The 17,707-nt window shown below is 40.8% G+C and overlaps 1 protein-coding gene across 1 annotated transcript in view; it reads right to left on the reverse strand.

Moving 5' to 3' along the window:
* The window catches only part of ARHGAP10 (Rho GTPase activating protein 10), a 330,784-nt gene that overhangs the window by 95,815 nt on the left and 217,262 nt on the right, over positions 1-17,707 (reverse strand). Inside the window, exons 17-18 of the mRNA XM_047855976.1 lie at positions 8,891-8,996; positions 7,081-7,240 (exon numbers count right to left, since the gene is read on the reverse strand). Of these exons, the coding sequence (XP_047711932.1) occupies positions 7,081-7,240; positions 8,891-8,996 (266 nt within the window). The remainder of the gene's footprint in view (positions 1-7,080; positions 7,241-8,890; positions 8,997-17,707) is intronic.

The raw sequence follows: 17,707 nt of genomic DNA on the forward strand, positions 1-17,707 counted from the left end.
GCTGGGTGTTGTATGGAAACCAATTTGACAATAAATTTCATATTAATAAGAAAAATAAAAATAAAAAATAAACACTCCAGAGAAATATAAGGCCCTGCTGAGAAAAAAAAAAAATCTAACAGTAAAGGAAGTCTCCACGGCTATGCCAAAGATGCCAACATTCAAGAAAACTGGAATAAGGGAAAAAGCCATCCCCACCCCCTACAGTTTGTCAGATCCTCTTGCCATGGGGTTTTAACTTCTGTACTGAACCATCACTACTCAGGCAGCCATAAAGCTTTTAGAAATTTTGGAGTTTTATCATTGTTGCTGTTGTTTAAGATATTTATTTTTCTCTCATATGAAAACTGGTGCTGCCTAGCAACCCTGGGCCAGCAAAGCTTTATCAAGAAGCATTTTAGGCTGAATTTTTTAAAAAGAGATTTGTTTCTCCCCCTGAATGACAGGCATGTTTTAAGACTAAAAGGTTCTTTGCACCTCAAAGAAAATGGTTGGCATACCACTCACTCGGGCCTCCTTCATATTCAAGGAAGACAGAGACCAACCTGCAGAAAGGCCAGGATGTGCCTTGTCTTTGCGGCAACAGGAGTGGAGGAGTGGGCTGCCCCAAACCCAAACCAGTCCACATGTGGCTGCTTCTGAACTGCAAGTTGGGACTAAACAGGGCATCCCTTCCACCATGGAACCTGGGGGCAGAGACATATTCTTCTAGCTTTTGGCAAAGACAATGGTGCAGGTCCAAAAGTTTGTCCCAAGGTTAACAAGAGTAATGCAATGTGCCATTTGATACTTTTTATGTGTGCGTGTAATTTAATATTCTGAGTGTGCTGCACACCTGAGAGAAAACGTACATGCCCGTCTCACCTTGTCTCTTCTGTGACTAGAGGGACACTGGCTATCCAAGGATTTTGCAACAGATATTACAGGGAAGGTTACTGAAACCTCAGAGCAGGAACAAAACATCAGCCTTTTCCACAAACCATGATCATCACAAAAGGCCTCCATTTTCTCAGGAAAAAGGAGACACAGACTGCCTGAGTATCTATTTCAAAGACTAAACTGCTGGGGCGCCTGGGTGGCTCAGTCGGTTAAGCGTCCGACTTCAGCTCAGGTCACGATCTCACAGTCCTTGAGTTGGAGCCCCGCGTCGGGCTCTGGGCTGATGGCCCAGAGCCTGGAGCCTGCTTCCGATTCTGTGTCTCCCTCTCTCTCTGCTCCTCCCCCGTTCATGCTCTGTCTCTGTCTCAAAAATAAATAAACTTTAAAAAAAAAAAAAAAAACAAAGACTAAACTGCTTATTTTGACAAACTTTTAAGAATCCTCACCAAGGAAAAGTTTTATGCCAATAAAGTGTGATTATCTCTCAGTACCTTGTGGTCCACAGAAACTGTAGTATATAAAGGCTAGCACTAGACAAAATCTTCATGACCCACTGGCCATCACAGAATCAGTGAAAATCAGAGCAAACTGAAGCATCCCACAGAGCTAAAAGCAAGCAGGGCACCACATTTGGCATATCACCTTGAAAATCCAATTATAATCCTTAATAAGATAAATATACAGGCATATCTCAAAGATATTATGGGTTTGGTTCCAAACCACTGCAATGAAGTGCATATTGCAATAAAGCGAGTCCAATGAATTTTCTGGTTTCCCAATGCACGTAAGAGCTGTATTTACACTGTACTGTAGTCTACTAAGTCTGCAGTAGCATTATGTTTAAAAAGACAATGAACTTACATTAAAAAATACTGCTAAAAAATGCTAACTATTATCTGAGCTTCCAGCAAACTGTCATCACCGATCACAGATCACCAGAACAAATATAATGATGAAAAAGCTTGAGAGATGGGGAGAATTACTAGAATGTGAAATGTGACAGACACACAAAGTAAAATGACGCCAATGGACATGTCAACGCAAGGCTGCCACAAGAACACAGTATCTGTGATTTGTAAAGAACACAGTATCTGTGAAGGGTAATAAAGCGAAGGGCAATAAAACAAGGCCTGCCTATAATCTGGATTAAAGTTCTATATACTATCGGGGCACTGGGGGGGCTCAGTCGGTTAAGTATCTGACTCTTGGTGTCAGCTCAGGTCATGATCTCGGGTCTTCGTGGGCTCAAGCCCCACATTGGGCTCTGTGCTGACAGTGTGGAGCCTGCTTAGGATTCTCTCTCCCTCTCTCTCTGCCCCTCCCCAACTCATGCTGTCTCTGTCTCTCTCAAAATAAATAAACTTAAAAAAAATTCTATATATTATGTCAAGTGATTTGGTTGAAAGTAACATATTTCTTACTTTACATGAATTGCCAATTTAAGTATTAACATGAAATAAGATAATAAAACCACACCAATATTAATGTTTTCTTTGATGATTCTCAAAGGCTCTTCATAATCTTCCAGGGCCCTCAGGGACGTGGGGAGAGACAAGGAGGATGTCGCATTATCAACACAAATTTCTTTTATGACACTAAAAATGTATAAAAGAGCAGAATGAGCTCTATTTCAACAAACTGTTAACTCCCAGGAGGGTTCTTTACCCACCTATCTAAGCTCCTCTAAAGAGCTCCCCACCCCAGAAATTAGCCAACAGGAAGTTAGAATTAAAAGTGATTAGCAAGCTGTATACAATTCAAGTGCCAGCAGTCCTCCCCCCTACTCTTTCCCATCCCTGTCCTGTCTGCTCGGACTTTTCCTCCTGTCTGTTCTTGTCCTACAGGAAAAAACACGTGCAGATCTCTACTTGCTATCACCCATTCCTGAACACACACTCATTTAAACCCTTACAAGTCAACTTCGGCTCTTGCTCCCAACAGACATTTCACTCTTGGAGTAAACAGTCGTACTCTCCCACAGGGACAACATCCGGCATCACTGACAATGCCCCTTGCCAACCCTAACACTGAACTTGCTTGGGTTTCTTCTGGTTCCTGTTTTATCACTAATAGAAAAATCTCGGTGTTTTGCTCAAAGATATTGTTCTTAATCTTCTCCTAGTGATGAGAAACAAAGGTTTGGGGTCAAACCATCCTTAACTCAACCCAAGCATTGCCACTCACCAGCTGTGTGCCCACAAGCAAGCTAATCTCTCACCCTTCAGTTTTCTTACATGGTATAAAGGGACGTATGTGTAATAAGAATTGTGTATACATACAGGCATACTATTAGGTATATATGCAATACTTTAAATATTTTTTTACTTTATATATCCATTTTAAGTGTGTATATACACACACATACACACATGTCAACACTAGAGTTACAGGAGGTAAGTACCCCGGGTAGTAGACCAAAAGCATATAACACAAAGGGTGCCATGCCAATCTCTTGCCTTTTATACTTCCTTCCACTAAATTCTCTCACAAGTTTGAGCCCCACATCTCCAACTGTTTGTTACACATCCAGATGAATAAAATTCAGCACACCGTAAACTGAACTCTTGCCCCAAACCCAATTTTTTTTTCTTCTTTTTATTAATGACATCGATATTCTTCCAGCATTGGGTCCTCAGGTGTGACTTACTGACCATGATTTATGACACATTCCTCTGAGATGGCCCACAGATCCAGACCCTGGATTGTGTCTACTGTGCCTCACAAGATGATGCCCACCACCCTTGAACTTCCACTGTCACAACCATGTCCTCAACTACACGCTGCGTGACCCCTCACCTGGTCTGTTATTACTCTACTTTCTACTCGCTAACCCTGCTGCCAGATTAAGCAGATTAACCCTGTTTCCTGAAGCAGTTTACTTGAAAGCCAGGAGAGGCCCTGGTACCCATAAAGTGAAATCCAAAAGTCCTATGGTGGCATTCCCAGCCTCCCTACACCTGGTCCAAACCTCTTTCCAATCTCATTTCATACCACTCACCTATGTTCCAACAGGAGCCGCATTCCCATAACACACACCTACTCTCTGTGCTTCTCTGATTACATGATTTCCCCATACCTGAAATGTCCTCTTAAAACATACTCCACCTGTTCAAACTCTCTTCTAAAACCTATTCAAACCACCTAGTCAGGAAACGTTCCAGATTCCTCACAGTTACACATAAATCCGCCTCTGAAGTCTCAGCAACTTTCTCCGCATCTCTGTGAGAGCGCTTATTCTCCACCGCACCCCGCCATTACTGTTGGACAGACCTTTCCTTTTCCCGGCCGGACTCACTGCCCTCACTTCCCCCACATCTCACATCCAACTCTGAGAAGGCACCCACCACGAACATGCCCAATCATCCATAACAAGTATACTCTGTCAAGAATGAAACTTAGGCAAACCCCAAAAATTCTAAGGCAACATCCCAACTTGAAAATCGGTGGGAATTTCACAGTACCCTTTTCCACCTGGGAAATGCAATTTTCTGGTTTGCACGGGAAGAAAGACCTTGATGATATTTTTGGCCCGTGAATGCTTCTTTTAAAACAACATCTTAATGTACTGTGTGGGAAGGAAGCCAAAACATGTCGATTTAAGTTTCCTATAGAGTACATATGGGTTTTATGAAAACAGCAAAGAGGCTAGGATAAAATGTGATCTCCAAGGCAGATTAACTCAGGCCTTTTTCTAACTCCAAAATTAATCTAGTGTTTTCTTGCTTTAATTATATGCTGAAAGTTTCCTCTTCTGCTTTGGTGACTTTCCTGGTCAGAGGCAGCATTTTTCACATTCCTAGGATGGAAACATAAGTGAGGAAAAGAAAATGCCTTCCTTCTATTGTCACTTTCCCCTCTGTCTGTTCTCCTTCATAGACACTACTTAAGTCTCTTCATTCTCTCTCATTGCCCCTCCTTTCTACCCCCCTGTCTATTATAATTCTTTCCTCCCCCAGAAGACTCTTCTTTTTAACCCTTCTACCCTCCCTCCCTCTCTCTTTTATTTTGTTCTCAAGCATTTACTAAGAGGAACCATATCCCTCCCTCACAATGTTCAAGTCAAACACAAGATCTCTGGGTGGTAAACATGGGTCTGTGGCCAAGGAAGCCTCTGGCTCCCGTGGGTCCACGTGTCCATATGAAGTTTTTCTGCACAGCCACCCTCTTCAGTAGAGATATCCTTCCTCAGAGCTGAGCCTGGACTTTGAGAGGAAGTCCAGCTGAGTGGGACAAAGAGCTGGCAGTGAAAGTGGACAAGGATGAAATCAGAGTGAAAAGAGGAGGAAACGGGGAAATTAAGTTCTCAGAAATAAGAACTAATCCAAGCTAACAGCTCCCCAACCCAAGCACCCTGTACATCCAAACCTAACCCCATGCACACAGTGAAGAATCTGAAACTCAACAGCCCCCCTACCCCCTTCTTGATAGGAAACTCACTGCTTCAATTCACACTGGCTGTGCATTTGCAGCATTATCTATCGTAGCCACAGAAAGGCAGAGGGGAAACCTGCAAGCCTTCTACTTAGCTCTAGGAAGCTTCCTCTCCAAGAGTTGGTTCAGTTTCATCCGCTGTAACCATTATAATTGGCTCACCAGCGCCACTTAGAAATTCCTATAAGGTCTGTTAACAAGGTGGAAGCAGCACAATCTACTTCCCAGCAGAAAAATCATGAACTTACCTTCTCAGCTTCAAATAAAAGAAGAAAATAGGAAGCTGCAGCATTAAATGGAGATCCTTTTATATGAGAGCAAGACCCAGAGCCAGTATTTTCACAAATAAACTGCATGAAAGTTCCCTAATTGGGAGTTCACCTAATGATAGTTGTACCACTAAGCATTGTTTCAAAGCCTGTGGGTCTAATTATTTCTTTTTCTAAAAATGATTAGTAGCCATCTTTCCTTGAGGCTGTCTGGATAGCTTAGGGCACCACAAACAAACAAACAAACAAAACAAAGCAAAACAAAAACCCAAACGTCTTACACCCATAAACAAGCTGCTTATGCTATACTGGGAAAGAAAATCTCTGACTAGGTTTCACCCTTAACTCTTCAGTGGGAACCAGTATTCACACAAGCTAGAACTGCTCTAGCAAACAGCAAATGCAGCAAGGCTCTCGCTGTGCTTTGCTCATAGAGCCTAACACCTCTGTCTCCTTCCCGCTCCTCTGCCCCCTTCAAAATTTATTGAGCTCATTCATTCATCCAAAAAATATTAACTGAACATCCAACATGTACCAGGTATTATTCTAAGTGTAAAAAAAGATCTCTGCCCTCAAGGACCTGGCAGAGAGAAACAGGTAACTATGGCAATAAACAAATTACATAACATGTTAGACACGGATAAGTGCTATAAGATACAGGTCCCCAGACAGCCTGTACCCCACATACTGGGAGCTGCTTTCCATCAGGGGCTGTAATGTTCGTCTTCACATCCTAGCACCTAATACATGCTCGGCACAGAATACAATCTCAGTTGAAAAGAACCAACAAATTAAAACAAACTTTTAATAAGCAAATGAGTAACCAAGGATTTTAACAGTTTTCAAATTCCCTATCTTAGAAGAAGTGAGGACAATTAGAAGCAAGGTCCTCATCTATAATGAGGATGAAGAAAAATTACATAAAAGTTCTTGAAAGAATCTATCGTATTTTCAAAAACCCCATAGTCCCCTGATTACAGAGAAACAAGTGAGCAGATGTGTCACCAAAGAGATTATTCATTTTAAACCAGAGATTCTTAATCTGGGGTTCCCAGAATCAAGGATGCATATGAATCCCCTGAAGTTGTTAGCACAATTTGGGAGACAGGGGGAGTTTCATGTGTGTTTTTCTAGGGAGAGTCTGACACAGATTGGCAAAAATATTTTCCCTGTGTGACAGAAATAGAATTTGAGAAATCCAAGGATAGGACTGAAGGCAGCAAAAAACCTAAAGATTCCAGTATTATATTGCAGATACTCATTTGCATCTGGGTTAAATGCTTCTTCCTTAAACTACTGAGGCAACAGAAGACCAAGTAAACTTCAGATTTATGGAAAGCCATCAGAAGACACAAGCTCAGTGGGAACTTCTCAGAACCAAGCTCATCATCAGAGTAATATCATCATTTAATGGGGGAGGGAGGATCTTAGAGGACAGTTTCATCTGGTGGTAAAGCTAAAAACAGGAATTTCCTTAAGGAGAAAACAACAGAGAATTTACCTTTTCATGGTTTTCGATTAAGATTTCCACAACGATGTTCTGAAACTTCAAATCCATGATGGCAGCAACAGTTTCTTCCTGGGGCCTCATCAAAGTTGGTCCAAACACCACTCCCAAATTTGCCACAGTCATTAAGTTCTGCTTGGAGTGATGTGAAACACTAACATAGACGTGGGGGGAAAGATAGGTCTCCAGTTAAAAGAGAGGCAATAACTGAGGAATGTACATTATTCTCCAACTCTGTATTTCCTTAAAAACAAGGAGTCAAGAAGGGGTGCCTGGGTGGCTCAGTCGGTTGGGAGTCCAACTTCGGCTCAGGTCATGATCTTGCGGTCAGTGAGTTCAAGCCCCACGTCGGGCTCCGTGCTGACAGCTCAGAGCCTGGAGCCTGCTTCAGATTCTGTCTCCCTCTCTCTCTGCCCTGCCCCCACTTGCACTGTCTCTCTCTCAAAAATAATACAATACAATACAATAAAAAAAAAAAAGGAGTCAAGAGACTCCATTGTCCTCAATGTCTCAATGTCTGAAATAACAGGATCTGACAAGACCCTAGATGATGAGGCCCCTGCCTACCTTCCTATTACTCTCTTTGTGACACCCTGCTGTAACCACAATGGCGTTCTTAACAAATCTATGTTTATGCTAGGCTTATGCCCCTCAAAGATCTTCATTTACTGTTGCCCTCTACTTAGAATATCCTCTCCTTCCCCAGACATGTATACCCTTGGCTTCCAGTAATGACCAGACTGTATGGCACTCTTGCAAGAACTGGCTTCACAAGCACCCAGAACTTGAGCACCCGCATTCTCCCCTTTGGCCCAATACACTGTGCACTGAGCAACCTGGACAACTGTTCTCACAAGCCCTGACACTTAATTCAGACCTCAATTCAAAGGTCTCATCCTTCAGATACCTTCCATGATAACCCTCTTTGTAGTCTTACACCCAATATATATTCTCTAACCCCTCGCTCTATTTTTTTTAACCACTTATGTGAAATTATTTTGTATTTTTATTTGTAATCTGATGATGATTTTTTTCCTCTTAGAAAGAAGGGACTTCATGAAAGCTGGGAATTTGTCCATCTTTGTTCATCTATGTATCCATTAGCACCTAAAAAAGGCATTCAGTAAGTACGTGTTGAATGAACGAATGGCTATACCAGTAGTAGGACACTTGGCAGGTCATAATATTCCCTGGCCTTCAGTTTCTTTTTATGTAAACTAAAAATAAATAATAAAATAAAAAAATAAATTCTAAAACAGCATTTTTCAGCTTCCACTTACCTCTAAAATTCTATAATTATAGTGATCTAAGAATCATTTATATTTGAAGAAAGGGCTAATTTTTCCACTGAGCGATTAGATTTTGCTTGCTTTTTAAAGAAGGAATAAAAAATAGAATGGATCCTATGAAATTACTACCTATTACTGGATTAAACAAACTTCAAGGACATGTTCAAATTTAGAGTTAGGTAGGTGTGAAACCAGGCTAAATTTGCTGACAGACTTATAATCACATTTCCAGAATCTGTGTACAGGGAAGTGTATAATATTCTCTTCTTTTACTTCCAATCAAACCCCAAGTTGCTGGCAGTGATGTTAAGAAAATAATTATACGACTTCACGAAAGCATCATATTTCAATGGTCTTGTCCAAGACATACACAGTGAGTCAAATGTCCAGCCTGCCTTTCCAGGCGTGGCCCCCGGTATTGTGTAGACAGCCCCACTTCCAACTGTTACAAATCCAAGAACCCTTCACAGCACCCAGAGTGAAACAGAAAAAGTTAGAAGGAAAAAGAGGCTTACTTTGTTAAGTGTTTCACCAAAATATCCAGCATTTCTTTATTTTTCTCTGGCAGTTTGTGTACCAAGAAATGGATAGCATTGACGCGAGATTCTGGGCTTCCACTTTCTTTAAAAAAAAAAAAAAAAAAAAGAAGAGAAAGAAGAAAAAAAAACCCAGATTACTCAGAATCAAATACAGTCCTAAAAATCAACCATTACAAAAGGTTCATCTGTTCTACATCTTTAAACAGAGAATTTAAATGTATTTTGCCACTTCTTGAGAGAGAGAGAGAGAGAGGAAAGCTATCTTTTGCCTTATTCTCCTTAGTCTCTGAGCCTCTCCTATGAGGTAATTTCCATGCAAACGCAATTAGTGCCTCTCCCTGGGGTGATGTTTGAGAACAGAGGGCTACTCCAGCTTCTCATCCTGGCACGCTACACTTCCAGTCTGCCCGTCACTTGAAGGAGTTCAGTCACTGGCTCACTGCCCCCACAATGGAATGCAAGTAAAACATCAGCAGATAGATTCTTCCCACTTACCGGTTGCATTTTCTCTCTCCAAAAGATACACTGAAGCCCTAACCTCCAGCGGCTCAGAACATGCCTGTTTTAAAATGTGCGTGGGGTTTGTTTTAACCAGGTATGGTAAGACACACAAACATAGAAACAACTGACTTGAAGGAAGAAGTTTATACTCACACATCCCTAGAAACAGAAGGCACAGGACACCACCTCGGGCTGTGCCAGGGTCAGGAGAGGGGCAGAGGGAAGAAGGGGAAAGTGTGGTCAAGGGTCTTTATTGTGGTTTCCATGTGAAGGAATAGGTGAGGCAGAGTTAGAATGACTGGTTGGCTTGAATTCTTTCAGCAGGCTCTGAGGTACAGGGGCTGTGCTCAGATGTCTGGTACCTGGCCCTGATTAGGGCAGGAGAATACTGACTTGGAGTGTAAGAGCCCAAAAGACAGAGTTTGGAAGAGAAAAGGGGCTCTGGTTTGGTTGGCATATGGAAAACATGCTCAGTTTCCTATCTCAAGGAATTGGTTAGACCCAGGAGAGAAGGCTCCCCAGGGTCAGTAAAGCCCCAGATGCCAAAACATCAGCATAAAGAGACATGCTTAACATAATGACCTTATTTGGGAATAAGGTCATTGCAGATGACATCAGGTCAGATCAGACAGATCATTTCGGAGTAGGGTGGTGGTTTAATCTGTCTGGTGCCCTCGTAAGAAAACAAAGACAACAAAGGGAAGATGGCCATATGATGGCCAAAGGGGAGAATATCATGTGACAATGGAGGCAGAGATTGGAGTGATGTGTCCACAAACCAAGAAATGCCAAGGGTTGCTGCGAACCACCATACACTGGAAGAGGCAAGGAAACAGCCTTCCCTGGACCCTTTAGAGGCTGGCCCTGTCAACGTACACCTTGATTTTGGACTTCTATTCTCTAGAATTGTGAATGAATGAATCTTATTTACTTACTTACTTACTTACTGATTGATTGATTGACTGACTGTTGTAAGCCATTCAGCAGCCCTAGAGAACTCACACATTCACTTTATTCCTTAGACTTTGGAATGGATTATCCACAGCTTTTATCAGCAATGTGCCCAAATTCCCTTTATTGTGTTCTTAACCAAAAATTATCAAACAAATCAATAAAATGCTTATTATAGAGAATTCCACTGGTGTTTTCAGGGATGTCAAAGAAGTGACTGATAAAAATTCAGTGATCAGTTACTGCAGCAGAAAGGACAGTGACAGACTGCTTGGAGGTTCACGGAGAATTGACTGCAGCAGCAGAGGAAGGGTTTCAGGGAAGGGAGAACATTTGAGTTGGGTCTTGAGCGTTGAAGAATTTGAGGAAAAGCAGAACTGAGGCATAAGGGGCACATTCCAGATTCTGCAAACAGTATGAGAAAATACACAGCCTATTGACAGAGAGCACTTCAACCTTATAAGAAGTCCAACACCAAACTTTGGTTTATAAAAGCAAATTTGAAGAATCCATCTTCCTGTTGGTTCTAAAGTAGTCACTGTGAGTAAGGCTGGGAAAAGAGACGAACAGAGTTAAATTTGGGGAAGACATACCTGACATTTTTTGGAAGATGGATTAGAATGGGGTAAAAAAAAAGCAAATTAGGAGGGAAATGCTATCTGAGCAAGAAGCGATGAGGCAGGAAGGGGGACGGGAAGTAGAATTACAAGGAAGGAAGTAGAGCGAAGAAGCACAGCCTGTAAGCAGGATTTAGAATTGCTTCTTCCACCTGACAAAAAGTGGCCATGAGCAAGGTACCTAACCTCTCTGGGCCTCAGTTCCTCCTCTGCAAAATGAAGTTAACAATACTATCTCAAAAAGCCATTATAGGATTCAGTGACGTAACACCTGCAAAGCACAAAACTCCACACGAACAAACAGGCGCCATCATCTCTATTGTTTGTATTACTTACTGAGTGAGAGCTACTATGGAAGAGGCAGAATGACAGCATCTAGCCTCAGACTGGCTGCAGATCAAAGGAAGAAGGCAAAGATGACCACTGTTTCACACCTGGGTCATGTGATAGTATGGTCAGTCCCACTGACAGACAGGAGCAGAGGAGACGTTGCCAGTTTGAGGGGAAAGATGATGGTTGGGAGTGAAGGAGGAAGGGATGTTCAAGGGCCTGGTATCTAACTGGGAGCTGGGAACGGTAGGAGGTGTTAGAGATAAAGGTAGCAGTGTTCTTCAGAGGGAGTGGCCTCCAGCACTCAGCCAAGGCTGCCCAACCACTCCAGAAAGCTAAGAGGGCCCTGCTGGGAAGACATCTCCAGAGGGGTGCACAGGAGATGCCAACTGGGGGCTAAGCAAAGCACAGGAGGAAGAAGAAGAGGAAGGACCAGACGGTTCACTATCATTAGAAACTGAAATGAGAAGAAAAGTGCAAGGCCTGGGTAGCCAGTGGTATCAATAGTTAACAAGGGACTAGGGAACAGAAAGACCAGGAGGAGAGCCCAGACACCCACCTCTAAGTTTGCCAGTCGGGATCCCCTCTTTAGTAACACAAGAAGGCTAAAACATGGGTGGCTGGAGGGGACAGAGAAAGCAGAATTTCAGACCACTCGTTCAGAAAATCAAGAAATGGAAGGGAAAGGGGAAGAAAGGTAAAGCAGATCAAGAAATAGGAATTTGTTTTTTATCGAGATATAACTGACACGTAACATTACGTTAGCTTCAGTTATACAACATGATTTGATATTTGTATATAATCCTAGATATCATCACAATATATCTAGTTAATATCCATTACCACACAGTTATAAATCTTTTTATAAGAACTTTCAAGATTTACTCTCTTAGCAACTTTCAAATATGCAGTATAGTATTATTAACTGTAGTCACCATGCTGTACATTCATCCCCATTATTTATTTTATAACTGAAGTTTGTTCCTTTTATAACTGATGTTTGTTTCCTTTCAACTCCTTTAACCCATTTTGCCCACTCCCCAGCCCCCAGCAACCACCAATCTGTTCTCTGTATCTATTAATTTGCTTGTTTTCGTCTTTTCTAAGATTCCTCATGTAAGTGAGATAATATGGTTTTTGTCTTTGCCTGATTTAGGGAATTTGCTTCTTCAAAATGATAATGGTTTTACTCTTTGCTTCTTGTAAAAACTAAATATTGGCTCTGTTAAAATGTCAGAAAATGTAGATAAAAGAACTTAGTAAAAAAAAATCACTAATAATTTGAAATACATATAGTTGAGAAAGGATTTGCAATCAGACTATGGAGAACTATCAATCAATCAGAAAAGAAAGAGACAACCCAAAGAAAAATAAGCAAAAGACTGGAGGAGGAATTTCACGAAAGACATTAGCCAATAAACCAATAAAAATATGAAAAAGTGCTAAACCTCATTATTTATCAGGGAAATAAAAATAAAACCACAATGAGCTACAACTTCTCACCACCAGAATGGCTCTAAATGAATAAAATACTAAGCTCTGGCAAGGATATGAAGTAACTGGACCTGTCATACTCTAACTACATGGGAACAATGAAATGGCACAATCGCTTTGGAGAACTCTTTGGCTATGCCCCCTGAAGTTGAACACACACATTCCAACCCACAGCCCAAAACTTCTACGCAAAACCAGGAGAAATGCACATAAATTTTCACTGAAAGACACACATTAGAATGCTCATAGCAGTTAACACTCTTGTTAACCCCCAAAGTGAAACCACTCAAGTCTCCATCAACTGTAGAACAGATAAATGCATTGTGGTTATGTTCATACAGTGGAAACCGGTACCACAAGGAGAGTGAATGAACTGTTGATTCACCCCACATGGATAAAATGTCACAAGATGAGCAAGAGAAGCTGAATGCAAAAGAAGAGATTCCCATTTACACACAGTCAAATGCAGCAATCCTAACCTATGGAACTATGGTATCAAAAGTCAGGGGCTGGGCTGCCTGGGCGGCTCAGTCGGTTAAGCATCTGACTTCGGCTCAGGTAATGATCTCACAGTCCGTGAGCCCGAGCCCTGCATTGGGCTCTGTGCTGACAGCTCGGAGCCTGGAGTCTGCTTCAGATTCTGTGTCTCCCTCTCTCTGACCCTCCCCCGTTCATGCTCTTTCTCTGTCTCAAAAATAAAAAAACATTAAAAAAAATTTTTTAGTAAAAAAAAAGGTCAGGGGAGTGCTTACATGCCATAGTGACTGTGTGAGTATTAGGAAGAGCTTCTGGAACTATGAAATGTCTTACTTCTTAATCCAGGGCTGATAACATGGCTACCATTAATTGGTAAAAAAAAAAAAAAAAAAAAAAAAATCATTAAGCTATATATTTATTATTCATGTATACTTCTATTATGTTTCAACAAAAAGTTCACTTATATTCAGCTACTCATAATAAATGTCATCCTTCCCAACTTAGGCTGACAAATTTTAGGTTTATACCTTCCATAATTTTGTTTTTGTAACAAAACGTGCAAACAGCCTATTTCATTTAAAATACCATGGACATCTCTCCATGTCATTAAAAGGAACACAACACCATCAAATTCTATGAACACAGGAGTTGCTTCCAGTGATTGTAAAGGTAAGCCTGTGCCAGTTTATACTTCCAACAGTAATATTTTAGAGTGAGGAATGAGATTTCACAGCACAGGACACAGTTATTGCTAAAGACAAAGGAAGCAAAAGGCTACGAAATGAAAAGGCACCTGATAAAGTAGAAAATAATCAAATCATATTACATAATAAAAACTCTTAGATACAGACTAAGTTTCACTGAAAACAAAAGTATAACTATCTAAAGACTTGGGTAAGGAGTATCACTCAGTCTTGAAAAAGGATGAGCTCATGTCATGTGCAACAACATGGATGGACCTAGAGGGGTGAACAAATCAGAGTAAAACAAATACCATATGATTTCACTTAAGTGTATAATCTAAAAAACAAAAACAAACGAACAAACAAAAGATGCAGAAACAGACTCATAAACAAAGAGAACCAACAGGTGGTTTCCAGAGGGTGAGGGGGTGGGGTGGGAGATGCGCAAAACGGGTGAAGGGAAGTGGGAAGTACAGGCTTCCGGTTATGGAATGAATAGGTCACAGGGATGAAAGGCACAGCATAGGAGAAACAGTCAATGGTATTGTAATAACATTGCATGATGACAGATGGTAGCTCCATTTGTGATGAATATAGCATAATGAAGAGACTTGCTGAATTACTATGTTATATAATTGAAACTCACATCACATTGTGTGCTAACTATACTTCAAAAAAAACCCCACAAATTAGGTGATTAATTACAATCAAGTTTCTTATCTAGACTTAAAACCAAGGTAATGCCTTATCAAATCAAAGCTGGAGAAAGATGAAATGAATTTTTAGAAAATAACATTTTCCTGGGGCACCTGGGTAGCTCAGTTAGTTAAGCATCAGACTCTTTTTTTTTTTTTTTTTTCAACGTTTTTTATTTATTTTTGGGACAGAGAGAGACAGAGCATGAACAGGGGAGGGGCAGAGAGAGAGGGAGACACAGAATCGGAAACAGGCTCCAGGCTCCGAGCCATCAGCCCAGAGCCCGACGCGGGGCTCGAACTCACGGACCTCGAGATTGTGACCTGGCTGAAGTCGGACGCTTAACCGACTGCACCACCCAGGCGCCCCATAGCATCAGACTCTTGATTGCCAGTCAGGTCATGATCTCATGGTTCATGGGTTCAAACCCCACACTGGGTTCTGCGCTGACAGCACAGAGCCTACTTGGGATTCTCTCTCTCCCTCTTTCTCTGCCTCTCACAAAATAAATAAGCTATGAATGAATGAATGAATGAATGAATGAATGGGGAAAAAATTAAAGTTGGGACTCTGAAAAATAGTAAAAATATTCCAAAGGAATGAAAGGATAACCGCCAACAGTAAAAATTTTATACATTCAAAACTGAAAATTTTCTAAAACTTTGCACTAAAAAAGCTACTTCTAACTCATGTTGTCTATCGCGTCATTAATAATCTTTTTTTCCCAAAGAAAATCTAATTTTAGTATTTGGGGATTTACTATTTATTCAGAAACACAAGCTACAGAAATCATTTCCCACCCTCTCAGGAAAAGGTTCTTCATTTCTAAAAATAGTAGAATTGGTTTTGAAATTAGAGTTACAGCCTTCCACTTCCTTCTTTGAGTGCCCCTCCCACATCCATCTCATTTGAAATCACACACACTTTTTTTCAAGTATGCTTTTTTTCCTCTTTCAAAAAGAAGAATATTTGGAAGTAAGGCTTTTAAAGTAAAATTACTTTTTTCTCAAAACATTGCTTCATTTTGACATTAATCAGAAATCTCTACTAAATAGGCATTTCATTTCCAAGTGGCTACAACCTAGTAATAACTAAGGTACTCAAGAAAAGCTTTCTAAATGATAAATTATACAATTAGATAAATTATCTTCAGTTGTTTATGCTCTGTGCATTTCATTATGTTTTAACTTATATAAACTATATAATGAAAAGCATACCATTTTAAAAATCTAGAATACTGAATTAATCATAATACCAAATTCCTAACATATGCCAGGAAATTAGTTTACTGTAATAGCAAAAGCATTTTTTACAATTGTGGAGCTAGAAATCAGCATCCACAGCACTTAAGGTCTATGTGCTTAGGATGCTGTGCCAACAAAAGAGACTGAAAAAGACAGGATCACAGCTTACTGGAGCTTATCAAAGCTACCCAGGCAGATAAATGTTAAATTATTTCAATATTTAAATGTCATAAGTCAACAGTACTGTAATTTTAGGAAAACATTAGCAGTAAATATGCAAACACTTCCCCAGGTGCCTCACTCAACAGACATCAAGTATTCCAGTTCTTCTGTGGGAGACCCTATCCACTGAGAAATGAATATATCAGGCTAAAATAGCTGAATATCATTAGGCATTCAGTTCCTTTAATGTCCAGGTTTCAAGTCTTTCCCAACCAAGACCACATGATTTTCCTGCTTCCTATGCAAGTTTATCAACAAGAATAGAACATTCCAGTTAGGCAAATACCAGTGTCCTGGATCCCGTAATAGTTGTATTTTTCATCATAAATGACTTAAGAACTTTGTGATTATGATTATGCTTCCCAAGTAATCTGACTACAGAAAGAAAACATACAGAACACAGCAAGACAAGTGTTCTTGTTCGGGGGTAAATATTTTTGTGTGATGTCATATTAGGCATCCAAGCTACAGCTGTCATTCTCAAACTAAGCTTAACATGAGTCCAATCCAGAATGGGTCCAATTTTTATCAATATGATATAGCAAGGACTCTGAGCCTGGAAGACTAACACATAGACCATGGACTGCAACCTTCTCAGAGGTAAGAAATGCCATAGAGTTAACACCTTCCGGTAGACACCCCAGCCTTCCCCAGGTGGGCACATCTTTTGCATTCCTGCACAGACCAAGTAAACTGTGTTTTCATCTTACGAATTTCTATACTAAAAGCTTATTACATTTTCTCACAAGATAGATGTTGTGAAGTGATAAGAAGTATATATATTAGTCTCTGTTTCTGATTCTTGACATAGAGCTTCTGAAAGCCTTGTAAATACGAGTGCTCAGAGAATCTTCTAATATTTAGTCTTTGATGCTAGTTCCTGCCACAAAATTCCTACAACCCCCGTAATTTCTTAAGTGATAGGAATATTTGACACTGAGCTCCTATGTCCCTTGGAATTTCCTGAGTGCTATGATCATCTTTTGTTCTAATGAGGTGACTTTTGGTGGGCTCCTAGATGGGGGCTGGTAATCAGAAAGACCAAGCTATAACATGAAGCTCAGAATGTTCAGCCCCACCTCCCATTCTCCAGAGAGGGACAAGAGGCTGGAAGTGGAGTTCACAATCCATCATACCTACATGATGATGCCTCCATAAAAACAGTAGAGTCTGGAGAGCTTCAGAATGGGTGAACACATGTACATGTCCAGAGGGTGGAGCACCCCAACTTCTCAGGGACAGAAGTCTCTGCACTCAGGACACTTCTGTATCTCATCTTATGTATCTCTTCACCTGGCTTTTCATCATATCCTCTAGCATATCTTTCATTATATAATAAGCTAGAAAATATAAGTTTGTGTTTCCCTGAGTTCTGTGAGCCATTCTAAGAAATTATCATGCCAAAGGTGGAGGTCGTGAAACTCTGATTTCTAGTCAGTCAGAAGTCCCGTGGAAAACCCAGGAGTTGTGACTGGTGTCTGAAGTGGGGCAGTCTCGTGGGATTGAGCCCTGACCCTGGGGGATCTGACACTACCTCCAAGTAGACAGAATCTGAACTGAATCGTAGGATGCTCAGCT

Source organism: Prionailurus viverrinus, chromosome B1, assembly GCF_022837055.1.
Source record: "Prionailurus viverrinus isolate Anna chromosome B1, UM_Priviv_1.0, whole genome shotgun sequence".
NCBI classification, from domain to species: domain Eukaryota; kingdom Metazoa; phylum Chordata; class Mammalia; order Carnivora; family Felidae; genus Prionailurus; species Prionailurus viverrinus.